Source organism: Musa acuminata, chromosome BXJ3-1 (assembly GCF_036884655.1).
Source record: "Musa acuminata AAA Group cultivar baxijiao chromosome BXJ3-1, Cavendish_Baxijiao_AAA, whole genome shotgun sequence".
In the NCBI taxonomy this organism is placed as follows: Eukaryota; Viridiplantae; Streptophyta; class Magnoliopsida; order Zingiberales; family Musaceae; genus Musa; species Musa acuminata.
In genome coordinates, this window is record NC_088349.1 from 14,772,503 (window position 1) to 14,786,481 (window position 13,979).

The 13,979-nt window shown below is 36.0% G+C and overlaps 1 protein-coding gene across 3 annotated transcripts in view; it reads left to right on the forward strand.

Annotated features, from left to right (window-relative positions):
- LOC135580819 (protein PLASTID TRANSCRIPTIONALLY ACTIVE 14-like) overlaps positions 1-13,979 on the forward strand; it is a 37,713-nt gene that overhangs the window by 3,214 nt on the left and 20,520 nt on the right. For all 3 annotated transcript variants that reach the window (XM_065135415.1, XM_065135417.1, XM_065135416.1), the window contains exons 4-8: positions 884-1,009; positions 2,264-2,392; positions 7,484-7,573; positions 7,643-7,793; positions 8,167-8,276. In XM_065135415.1, coding sequence (XP_064991487.1) covers positions 884-1,009; positions 2,264-2,392; positions 7,484-7,573; positions 7,643-7,793; positions 8,167-8,276 — 606 coding nt within the window. The remainder of the gene's footprint in view (positions 1-883; positions 1,010-2,263; positions 2,393-7,483; positions 7,574-7,642; positions 7,794-8,166; positions 8,277-13,979) is intronic.

Genomic DNA, 13,979 nt, shown 5'->3' on the forward strand with positions numbered 1-13,979 from the left:
GTGTTTTCCTGGGACTTCATCATTTGGAAGATAAAGAAACAATTAAAAATTGTTTTGTTCTTTGACAGAAGTAGAATACATAACTATGCCAACGATTACTTATGAATTTATTTGGTTGGTACATCTTTTACAAGATTTATAAGTTAACATTTTGGGTCTTGCCAAGTTACACTGTCATGATCAGGTGGCATTACCTCTTGTAGCAAACCCTGTCTTTCATGTACACATGAAACATATTGAAACGTTGGCTTGAGAAAAAAACACAAAACTATCAGATTATACTACTTTTGTTGCTTTTAGTCCATCACACACTTAAATTGCAGATATTTTACTAAAGTACTCCGAAAGAGACTCTTTCATTCTTATATAATGTGAATATAATGTGAACACCATGTGAATTGGTACATGTGCTTATTTATACTCATTGAAAAAATTAATGAAAATGATCATACTCCCAAGTCATCTCTTTTTCCACAGTTTATTTATCTGAGTTGTTCTAATATTGGAGAATTCTTGTTGGTTTCTTGAATCTATGGGTAGGGACGTTTTCCTTCTCATGTGCTGTAAAATTTTGGAGATTTCTTCTAGCCAGTTTTTCCAGGTTCATGTTTCCTTTTCAATTTTGTAAATTAAAACAGGTGGGATTTCCACTTTTTCCTTCAAAAGGAAAATAAAAGTGTCACTAAGATTTTTGTTCAAGGAGGCAACCTATTCTGACAGAAAATAATTGGTAGATGAAATCATAATTCCAGTGCCCTTGGTTGCTGTAAATGGTGCTTGATATTAAGCATATTTGTTAGCTTTCCCTTCTTTATGTTTCCTAGAATTTTTTGGTAATAACAAATTGTTCCTTAATGATGTTAGATTCTATATTTATTTCCAGGTTATAATGGAAATACCGTTGGAACTGATGTTGACTATAAGCCAGAAGCTTCCATGGATGTTTTTCCCTGACATAATACCTGTTGGTCATCCAATATTTGATATTATCAACTCCACAAAACCTGAGGTAACTGAAATGACTTGACAGGTTCATGTATGTTCGCTCCAAAGAATGACTTCTAACTCTGTCTATATATTTAGTGTTGTATATCTCCAGTAAATATATAGCTATTGTGAAACAATGATGTCTTTCATCACTGGTAAAATAGTACCTTGCACCATTAACTTTTAAAATTTTAAAACATTATGCATTAAGTATATACAATGATTCTTTCAAAAAAAGAAGTATATACAATGATGATAAGCTCTACTTTCTGTCATGTTAGAGGCCAAACTTATATATTAGAAGTAAGGATTACAATTTCGAATAATACCATCCATACCAAGCGGTACGTACCGGTCCGTCAGCAGACCGATACACGGACCGCCTAGTACCAAGCGGTATATATATATATATATATATACCGAACGGTATACTGTTCGGTATATAGTTACCGAGTGAATGTCAAAATTCCGGTACGGTATGATATTTCAATCCTTGATTAGAAGTATTGCATAAGTATTTCAAAAATTTGATAGAGAGGCTAAAGATGTATTATGAACTATAGAAAAAGATAGGCTCTACTTTCTGTTGTTAAACTATGGAGATTAATCACAATAGTGGAATAGTTATTTTAAACAGTGCAATTAACCAAGACTATTTTCTCTTGTTACAACAGATTTGTAAGACATTTGAAGTCAGTTTCAGAGATTTCTACATGAACACTGCTATTCTCTTATTGTGAACATTTGCTGGTCTCCTAAAAGAAAATTCTCCATATATTCTAGAGTCCTAGACGACGAACAAAATTGAATAAGAATCATAATTTATCTATAAAAGCGATTGTGGGGTATATGAAAGACTGACAATTTTTTTTGGAGGTCTTTTGTCATGCTGGCTTATAATTTTACATGCTATATCTATTGCATTGTAATTAAATTTTGACACCAGTCAGAAGTGAGCAAAAATTAAATAAACCTAATTTTCTGATTGTTGATTCATCTCTCATCACTTAAGTGAGATTTTTAACCTAGTCCTGTAGATTAAAATTTCTGCAAGGAAAATTCACAATGATTCTCTTCATTTTGTTTTCAGAATCTGCTTTCCTTTAACTCCACATATTTAGTATTTTAGTTTATCGTATCTATTCCTTATTTTTGTTGATTCTCCAAAAATGTACTAATGATGAACACAATGTTCTTGTTTACTGTCGGTGATTTTGACATTAATGTTAGATTAGTATAAGATTTTTTTTCTTACTCTACTGTGCTTGATTTGCAGACAGATTGGGACCTAAGATTGGCCTGTCTTCTTCTATATTCATTTGATGTGGAGGGTAACTTTTGGCAGCTCTATGGTGACTTTTTACCAAGTCCAGAAGAATGTACAAGCTTGCTTTTGGCACATAAGGTATGTGTCACTGCAACTGATGGATTCTGGTATCAATGGATCATATATTCTGTACATTAGATTATTCTTCTTAAATTACTTTGTGTACATCCCTCAATATCTTGATTTTATATACATATCCTTGCAAATTTAAAAATTATAAATATGCTTCTGAGTTTAGTTACTGTCATTTGAAATTTTGATTGCTAGAAAACTTCTTTTAGTGATTAAATGAGAAAAAATAACCTTTCTCCAAAGTGCCTTTTGTGTGAAATGGTGTACACAATCAAATCAAGGAAAAATTCAGAGATTAAGGTGGGCTAGAGATTCGAGAGTGTTAGTGGTTATGGTGGATTCGAGTTAAGTTGGATCTGTCCTATTTTAAAAATGTCCTTGAGTCATGCCCTTAGGTCTGTCCTATTTCAAAAATATCCTTGCACTGTCAGTGATAGCCTAAGTAGAGGATTGGTGGTGGTAAAGGAGAAGATGGATGAATAAGAGTTAGGTTTACTTTGACGTAGGGATTATTTTCTTGTTCTCCTTTCTTTTCTTTGGGTTTTGAGAGATGTTGAGGTTTGGGGGGGTGTGAACAAGGATGAGATGAATGAAAGGGAGAGGGTAAGTAAAAGGTTATCTTAGATCCTTTGGTAGTTTGAAGATGGTGAAGGAGGATTCTGTGTAGGGCTTATGATGAAGGAGAAGGGTCACAGAAGAGGGGAGAAGGAAGAAGATTAGGGGTCCTTTGATGATCCTATAATTTTTTTGGATATGCATGTAAAAGTCAACTTTTCACGGGGTATGACTAATTGACTATCACTCCCTTGTAGATGGATATATATGAAAATATCCCCTTTGCTCCCAGATACAAATACAAAGAAAATGGCTGCTTGTTGTTCTTGTCATTGTTACTGTCATCTTGTAGATCCATATAACATGATCTGTATAGCTATCCACCCTTAACTTGAATTCGATATGCTTATTGGTGGTGGGAAGAGAGATAGAGTAAGACCCAAGAAGACTTCACTCAAAACGATAAAAAGAGATTTGAATGCTCTTGATTTTACTAGAAATATTACATTGTGCAGATTTCAATGGTGCAAAAAGATCCATGTGACCCCAAATAGTTGGGACATTACATTTTTGTTGTCATTGTTGTATCAGTTTTGATTTTGGATCTAGACGGCCATCTGAACTAGATCTAATGATTTGCTTGTGCATATGAAGAGGCTTACTGGCAGCCCAGTCAGATATGACTGAAGGCCTATTTTAGATGCTGAATCATAACCTTTGGCTGCAGCATATTTCAACTTGATCATACACAAAATGCAGGCTGGTGGTTAATTTGGTTTCACAAGATTTCACATATACTTATGAACTCCAGTAAATTGCTTGATTGTGGCTTTCCATCACATATCTTGATGACATTTATATAATTTTTTTTTTTGAGAAAAATTAGAAGCTTTCATTTATTGAAGATATATGCTAAGGGGATTAGGCGAAGAGCCTCTCTCCTCAGTCATACAAAAAGAAGAGAATCTGGTTGTTCTAGCAAAATTAGTTAGATCATGATATTTACAATTAGAGCTCCTAGACATGTGACTATGATGAACAACATTAAGCTTTTCAATCAAGAACTTAATATTTGCAATGATGGTATTGATATGCCAACGAACAGCAGCAGTAGAAGTGATGAAATTGATAGTATGTAAGGCATTCATGCGAATAAAAATATTTCTCCACTGATGGGATTCTGCTTGTTTGAGCGCTTTAAGAAGAGTTAGCGCTTCAGACATAACAAGATATGAAGCTTGGTAGGGATCAGCCGATAGCAACAAGTTTGTCTTGAGCATTGAAGAAGACATATCCCAAGCCTGCAGTGAGATTAGAAGAACAAAAAGAACCATCACATTCCAAAACATAATCAAAAGTAACCATAGTTATAGAAGATGACACAGGAGCAACAACATTAGTTCCTTCAGAAGTAGGATATATATAAAATAATAATTCATGAGTGCAAGTGCCTTGTTGATTAAGGAAATAGGTTTGGATTGATGATTACGAAATTTGACATTATTCTTATTTAAACAAAGACACCAAAGATAGTAAGAAATGAGACTTAGGATCCATTTAGAAGTGATTTTGTCGGTATCCTTACCCTTTTCTAACCAAGACCCAAGGTACCAATTGTCAAAATACTTAAAATTAAGGTTGGCTTTCTCTTGAAGAATAGAGCAAAAATATTAGAGAATGAACACTCAAAAGAAAATATGTTTAGGAGAATCAATGTAAAGATTACAATCAGGACAACATTCAACTTGGCTGTGCAAGATATGAGAAATTAGATTAGAAGTGGGGAGTATATTCCAACAAAGTTTCCACAAAAGAGTTTAATTTTAGGAGTTATAACAAGCTGCCAAATTTCCTTTCAATCGGGCCAAACTTCAACCTTAACTTCTAAGCCAAATTTCAAACTTTGGTAAGCACTACTCACAGAAGTACCCAATGGATTGTATGTCATAAGTGGGGACTCTAGGGATTTGAATCTTCTTAATACTTTCAACTAGTGAAGGATGAAAAAGGAAATAGAGTTTACAATCATCCCAACGATTACAGAGGATAAGATCAGAGACCATCTGAAAGTCATTCAGTGCAAACACATTAATCAAAGCGGGTCATCTATTTATGGTAATATTCCAATCCATAGATCAGACCAGATATCTGTAGATGTACCATCACCAATCAATTTCATAAATCCTTATTTAATTAAGTCAATAAGAGTGCAAATATTTCTTCTAGATCTAGAAATAGGAGGGATCATCCCAAGGATGTGACTGTATTTGGCATTTTGAATGCTAACCCAAAGCGAATTGGAATTATTCAAAAGAGGTAAAATTCGTTCAACACATATAGATTTTTTTGGTAGTGAGAAGATCTCTCAGTCCCAAGGCCCCATATTTCTTAGGTCTTGAGATGGTGTCCCGACTATGAGCTTCTTCTTCTTTTTGGCAAGATCTAAATTGCAAAAGAAATAACTGGAAAGCTTGGTCATATGATTCGGGATAGAATCATAAATAAAACAATTAAGAAGGAGATGAGTGGGCATAGAATTAAGAACAAAATTTGTTAGAACCATCGTCCTGGCTTGGGAGATAAGCCCTTTATACCAACATTGAATTCTAGATAGAGCCTTATCCACTAGGATGTTTTGGAAATTTTGAGGGAGGCGACCTTACGATAAGTAGGCACCGAGGTACTTTATAGGGCATGACCCCTCCTTAATACCTAGAGTACAACAAATAGAATGTCTGGTGGAGGGTGGACAATGTCTTGAAAAGTAGACGTTTGATTTGGAGAGATTGACTTTTAAATTAGTAAGTTGTTCATAAAGGTTAAGGACGTTGAAGATAATGTTGCAAGACTTGTTAGCACAAAAGGCCAAAAGCAGGTCGTCAACAAACATTAAGTGTGAAATCATAATGCCTTTTAGATTGAATGGGATAATATCCTTTTGGTTAACATGTTTGTTAAATAAAGAGGATAAAATCTGTTGATCTAGTATGAAGATATGTGGAGATAAGAGGGTCTCCTCGTCTAATGCTGGCTTCACATCTTTAAGAGAGACAACCACTAATGAGGCAGCCATTATAATTAGTTTTTAGATGAGTGTAAAGCTCTCAAAATATATGAAGGTTCATCCTTGTTAACTAAAAAAACTATGGTTTATACTTTATATTGTATACCATGATGCCATCATTACTGTGGGAACTTGTTGATCAAAGATGAACATTCTTCTTTTCTAAGTAAAAGCAAACAGCCAACTTCCCATATTAATATATCTTGAATGATCAAGGATCGTATAATAGTTTAAGTTGAAAGTGTTGAAGCTTCGAAGTTACTAATTTCAAGTTTCTTATTTGTCCCTTCCATTGGAAAGTTGTTTTTGTTGTTTCACCCCAAGGTTCGCAATTTCGGTCCATATCGGCATAACAAGCCTCGCTCGGTACAGTATGTACCGAGGTGTATCAATGGTACGTCAGGGCGTACTGAGCGGTATACCTAAAATAGCATAAAATCCTTCGAAAATACTTGAAAAATAGTAGTTTAGGATAGGGTATTTAAATTAGAAATAAATATACATTTAGTATAGTTTTAAAAAAACTAATGTAAATTAGGTAAGAATAGTATCATATATCTTTTTTCGGGCTTTGAGGAGTAGCCTTGTGTAAGGTTCGCAATTTCAGTCTGTTTCGGAATGTCTTTCCGTCGATATTGAATTAACATATGATCCAACCCTTAATATGCATGAAATATAAACATTTGACCTATTAAGTTTTTAATTTCAAATAAATAAATATTAAACACACTAATCATAACATTAAAGACTTTAATTACTCCCTAATTAATTCTATTCCACCATCAAAAGCATATCAAACAACATATTAGACATTAAGTCATATATCACATAGAATAGGCTTAATTATCTCATAAATCAATAAAAATATAAAAAGAGAATACATACCTCTTGATTAAAAAGTTTTTCCTCTTAATCCTCCCAAATTAACCTCCAAATTAGCTTCCTAAATTTGATTTAATCCACAAATCGTTATTTTGTTGAGTTTAGGAGAGTGAAAATATGAGAATAAGAGAGAGATTGTGAGTGAAAATGAGTTTGAGAGAGTGTGAGAGTAAAATGAATTGAAAGAGGGGAGAGGAAAGGGTATAAAAATCCTTTAGGTTGCCTCCAAGAGTAAATTGACCGTTTGAAACCTGATATAAGTTGGTAATGGTCGGTTTCAACCGTTACTGCTTGATACAGCCCTATATCACCTAATACAGGGTCAAAATTTTGGTACTGTTCGGTAGCAGGTGGTTCGTGTGCCGAGAGGCTTTCGGATCGACATGTACCACCCATACTGGGCGGTACACATCGAAATTAAAAACCTTGCTTCACCCTATAAGAGAACAGACTCTGACAGTCGTAGAATTGCAATTCAAGATTGTTATATTAGTTCTAGTGCAATCAAATTCTCATAAACTAGCTCTAACCCTGATCTGCTTGGGTAGCTTTTTTTTCCAGGTTGTAATAATTTCTTTTTAACATATTGCTTTTAGGATGACCTTTTGGAGCTGCAAGACACAGATCTGGCTTCTAAAATGGAAGAACAACAAAAACGAGCTATAGAATTTTGGGAAAAACACTGGGTAAGGTTTTATTCAGTTTTTTGTGAACCTTAGCTTCACCTAACGTCAGTCATGGTTGACATAAATTAGCACTCAGCGGCCCCTTTAAAGATAAAACGCCTTGCTTGTGATGCTGAAAGATTTCTTTGGGCATTGAGTATTGTTCAGTCACGTGCTGTTAACATGCAAATCAGGGTTGGAGCTCTTGTACAAGATGCAAACATGCTTGTTCCTTATGCTGGTAAGTGTAAAGCACCAAACCAGTAGTTCAGAGTTTCTGCAATCATGTAATATATTCGTGATATTTACATGTCATATTATTAGTATGTGGAGACTGCAGTCAGTAGGTCAGAAACTGTCAGTCCAGTCCCATTTTATTTGCCAATAAATCCAACAGGGTCAACAGCTCAGTTAGATTTGGTTGACAACTTAAAATCACAATCTCTTGCGTTGTTCACAAATATCATCCTTTTCACTTGAACATTCAATAAACCTCCAGTTCTGGAACTCTACTTTTTATCTATTGATTTCATTTCGGCCACAGTTTTCAGCTTTTGTTGATAGAAGTATTTCATTGGATGTCTAGGAGCATGTTAAGCATATTTATTATGCAGATATGTTGAACCATTCCTTTCAGCCCAACTGTTTTCTGCATTGGCGTTTCAAGGATCGCATGCTTGAAGTGATGATTAATGCTGGACAGCGCATTAAGAAGGGAGAGGAGGTAGGCTTAGCATTTGTAACATTTAGTAACTACTTGTAACTGTTAGCACAATGCTTATTTATCTGTGGTGAAATGCTTGAGTCTTTTCAAGGTAGCTATGTCCTTGAATAGTTGAATTATGTCAAATCCATGCATTAAAGGGCATTTTGTGTCTACCATGCAAGTATGTCCATTAGATATTTTCACACTTTCTTTAGCAACAAAACCAATGACCTTGTTACTTTAGTCACCTAATTGGTTTCTAAATAGGAGTGTTGGATGGATGCAAATTTTTCACAATGATAAGGTTGATCTTGGAGACAAGGTTTAGAGTCCTGAGGTGTCTCAAGCAAGGATTAAAATCTCAATTTGGTATTGATATCAGTATGCATCTGTATATCGATACTCGTTGAATAGATCGGTTCCGGTTGGACCAATTTTGGTCCAATTATTTGTCTACAAAAACTTTGTTTTTTCTTGAGTTTGAGTTAATAAGAGATCAAAATATGTCTGTACTATCTATTGCAAACCATATATGAAGAAGCATGCACAAAATTTTTTCAAGATATGATAGGCATTTAAATGTTCTACCTTATGAATGACCTACTATTACCAAAAGGATCACTTTGATTCAATGGAAAATTTCTGGTCCTCAATATTACTCATTTGCGATTAAGATTATAATTTTGAAGAACCGATGCGTGAAACTGCTTCCATCACATCTGATATCGATATTGTTTGTGCCACTAATAAAGCAATAGCAATAATAGTTGTAGCCTTATTGTCATTAATTATAACTGCGGAAGTAGGCAGCTGGGGCAAGTATGGCTATGGCAAATATGACTATATTGGCCATTGAGTTGTAAGACTGCAAGTGCCATTATTATAATGGCATTGTGAGCCATATGAAGTACACGCTTTGAGGAAAATGATTAATTATTGTTATATAATATTGGCCATGAGATTTGTGCTGTAAGAAAGATTGTGGCTGTAAGAATCTTTTATCTGATTTGTCGTAATATAAGTAGTCTCTCATCTTAAAATATCAATTGCTTTTCCTTTGTTCTTGTCTTTTTTGCTATATATAAATTGGGTGGATTGGCACACATCATGATTGTTATTTTAGCCTTTTAGGTGGCATGAGTGAGATATTGTTCCTTGCTTTACAAGCACTTCTTTGTATTTGCATAGTTGACATAGGTCTCCTAGCCCTGTTCGCCAGCGGTAGATGTAAAACTATCCACCTCATTATCATCTTCACGAACCTTACAAGAACATAAATTTGATGAAGATGTCTCATTATTTGAATCAATTTATTGCTCATTTATGGCATCCAATGGATCAACCGATTGCAATAGAGGATCTTTCTTCTTGACTTGCTGACTGGATGATTGAGACTGATGCCTTGTGCCACAACCCATGGGCAATAGATAACTAAGCAAACCAATTGATCTAGGATACATGAATATCAATGGCAAAGTTGGGATCCTGATTAACAGTCCTGATCCTTATCATGGATGGACAACTCAAATCCTTGCCCAGTGAAGTCTTTTCTCTGGGCTTTCTGCTGCAACTTTAGGGTCTTTGAGCATACAATTTGGCTGTCAAAGCTTGCTTGGTTTCTTGAATTACCTTAGTGCATTTGACTATGTTGGAAAGCCCACCTTATTAAATGCTACTTCAGTCAGATTATTGCTTCAACCCAATCAGTTTAGTCACAATACATGCATTGTTTCAGTCCAGATGGGTATGCTGCCACACTGGATGTATATTTTGCTACTTTGGTGTTATTTTCTTGCAAATATTAACAGATTGATTTAGATGCACAATTATCAAATTTATGCTTGATGTTGAAATACGGTCTGTTAGTTCTATGCATAAGCAATATTATTTCAATAAGTAGATTTGCCCTTCATTTGCATAAATCATGGTCAAATTCGTACAAATCTAGCTTAGATCAGTGGATATAGCCTAGATCATCTCAGTCGGGTTTGAATGGATCTCAGCTGGATACATCTTGGTCAAATTCATGCAAATCTTGATTGGACATGGCATATATTTACATAGACCCAGCTAGATTTGCATAGACCCAGTATCATTACAGCAAGAAATTAGGAGAGGGAAATGCATACATTTAAAAGTAAAGCAACAATCTAATCATGAAATCATGACATGAATATGGACATTTTGAGGTTGACCTTGGTTTGGAGATAATGTGGATGCTTTCTTAAGTTTAATTCTTGTTTTGCTAGAAAACAAACTCAGATATTAGGAAGATAGAGATTTGAAAGTGAGTTTGAGAAGAATTGATAGAGTGATAGTTTAGAGCGAAAAAGAGGAGTGATAGAGAGTTGGGATGGTGATGAAAAAGGGTGGTATCGGTCTGGTAACAGGGCAACATGCTTACTGCCTGATGAGCTTGTCTGTGCTGATTACTTATAGCCTGGTATGCATGGCATGGTAAGGGTTCTGGAAGTACAACCCATCAAGGATTGAAATATCGTACCGTACCGGAGTTTCGACCTTCTCTCGGTACAGTATGGTACTGTATACCGAACGATATACTATTCGGTATATATATATATATATATGTATATACATATATATATATATATACATATACCGCTCATACCTGACCGGTATACCACCCATACCGGACGATATCATTCGAAACTGTATACCTTGCAACCCATATCAAACTGGACTGAGCTATTTGTATCTACCTATTGATTGTCGGATTAGTAAATATTTGTATCAATAGGAATTGATATTTGAATCCTTATTCCAGGCATACTGCCTGAAACATCTCAAGCTGAGGTTGTTCTGTGTCGTGGTTAAAGGGCCTTAAACAGGTTGCAAGATAAACTTTAGTAAGCATATTAAGCCTAAATCAATGGATAGACCAGTTCGGGTACAGTTCTTTTAATCAGATCTAGTTCTACTATCATGATTAATAAAAATAAATTAAAACTAAAATAACACATCAAACTTGCATTCATTTAAAGTACCAAACTACATTGTCTATATCCAATAGCAAAAATGACAAAGTAAAACAAAATTAACATCAAAGATCATTAAAATCCAGTTCATCATTTTCAATCTTGTTACCATCTTCCTCTTCTTCCTCTGTAGATGATTTATATTCCTCTTCTTCCTCTTTTCCACCTCTTCTATAATAATCGACATTTTACTGATTCACTACAACAAAGAAGGCAGCTGCTGTTCTTGTAAAACCAAATGCTATTTCCTCTAAAAGCTTTCCACCTAATCAACAATAAGTAACAGACACTCATTGCATGCACTGTAGGTTCTTGTAAAACCAAATTCCAAACTGATTACCCCAAAACTCAAGCATAAAAACATCCAAAGAAACAATTCCAAAAATCTGCAAATTTGACACAGAGGGAAGAGCAAGGAACGTAGGATGGTAGGGGAGCAGCGGTGAACGGGGAAGCGGGGAAGAGGGGGAAGAGTGAAGAGGGAAGAGAGAGGAACGATTGGAGAAGAGGGGGGGAGACGGGGGGTTGCGGTGACACCATGCGAGGGCTGCAGGAAGGGGTGAAAAGGGAACATAGGAGGGCTAAAGAGGGAAGAGGGAAGAGGGAAGAGAGAGGATCAATTGGAGAAGAGGGGGGGAGACAGGTGGTTGCGGTGACACCATATTAGGGTTGCGACGGAGGGGAGAGGGGAGAGGGAAGAGGGAAGAGAAGGCTGCGGACTGTTGTCACAGACAACTGGAAGCAGGGTGTTCGATTCAGTTTTGTTCATGCTTTGCACAACACGTAGAGGGCTTGCGGTAGGTTTGGCAACCCCATTTTGGTTGGCTTTTGCGACTGGTTTAATCTTGTAAACGTAGGTTGTGTACAGTTGTTGCGCAGAGGTAAAACTGCTCGGAAACAAGCCATCCACGCAGCCATTTTGGTGTTTCTTTAACTCCGCAGAGTGGTGTTGAGTGTCAAGTAGTACAACACTCAGGAGCTACCCAGGTGGTACATGGTTGGATGGGCCTTTAAGATAGTGTTTTGGGTTGATTCGTTGTCTTGTTCAGTAGCAATGTCATGTGAGCACTTGTGGGGACTTTTGGTTGTAACCAAGGTTCGCCGTACCGATGCGTACTGCCCGGTACGGGCGGTACGTACCGGTCCGAGAGGCGACCGGTACGCGGACCGCCCTCTACCAGGCGGTACACCAAAAAAAGTCTGTATCGGGCGGTAACGGTCGATTTCGACCATTACCGCCCGATACCACTCGGTAACGGTCGAAATCGACCGTTACCACACTGTAGCAGTGCTACAGTGCTCCAAGCCTCCAACGGTCAAATTGACCGTTGGAGTCATTTCTCCTCCTATTTAAACTAATCCTCTCTCCCCTATTTCATTATACTCTCTTAAACTCTTTTTCAAACATTTCTTTTCTCTCATAAACTCTATAAAACAACGATTTGTGAATTCAATCGAGGTAAATTTGGGAAGATTAAGAGGAAGAACTTTCTAATCAAGAGGTATGTATTCGTTTTCTTTAATTAGAGAGTAATTAAGATATTTAAGATTATGATTAGTGTCTTTTATACATAGTAAGTATTGAATAATATTTATCATAGTAAAATAAGTTTAATTAAATTTTATTAAAGTTATTTAATGCTGCGATTAGTTATTTTAATGATGATTTAATCGAAATTTGTTTGATTTTATATCAATTTAATGTCTTTAATACCTATTAGGGTATTTGTCATGTTTATAGTGGTGAAAGAGATGTAATTAGTAACATGGACAGCAACACGGACACGACGAGACACCTTCACAATCACATTCTCTTTCTCGCTCGGTCCTGAGACATGACAGCAACACGGACAGCAGTGCCTCAACAGATGATGGCGGTGATACCGGACAGTCGTTGGTCTCGTCTGCACAACTTGAGGGTGGTGAATGGACTGAGGAGCAATATTTTACACATGCCACTCAAGATTCAGATCATGGAACTCGACAAGGTACTGGTCAAGTTTATGCGCGGAAGGGGAAGGAGAAGAGGAAGGGGAAGGCAGTGGATGAATATGAACAAATGCGACAGAGCATACATGATATAGACATAGAAAGAGACTCATCGTATTCACAGCCATCGTATAATGAAGAATCATATGGGCAACAACAGTATGGTGATAGTTGGTCATCCTTCTCTGAGCAACAGCATGATACATAACAACACCAATATATGCCTCAAGAGCTGCCTCGGACAAATATGATTTATGACGATCAATCTACGATCAGCACCACATTGATGCATCAATGGCATACGGTGTATCAATACACTATGTCATGGGATCAATTTCATGATTGGGTCCAACAAACGTATCATATTGATATGTATCGGATCGAGGACCCCGATCCACCACCCGTGGAGGCCCGTCGTTCGTTTTGGTGGTAGAATTAACAATCAGGTATATCTAGATATATGATTATTTAATTCATTTGAATTTTAGAGTTTATATTGTAACAAAATAGTCTAACAATTCAATTGATTTTTCTATAGATATTTCAATCTATAACGAGTTGAAATACGAACCTCAAACAAGACTACCTCAAAGCCCGAAAAAGATATGTGATGCTATTTTTACCTAATTTACATTGATTTTGCTAAACTTATACTATTACTATATTTATTTGTAACTTGAAAACTCTATCCTAACTTTTTTTTTAATTTTCAGGTATTTTCGGAGGGATAAATCGA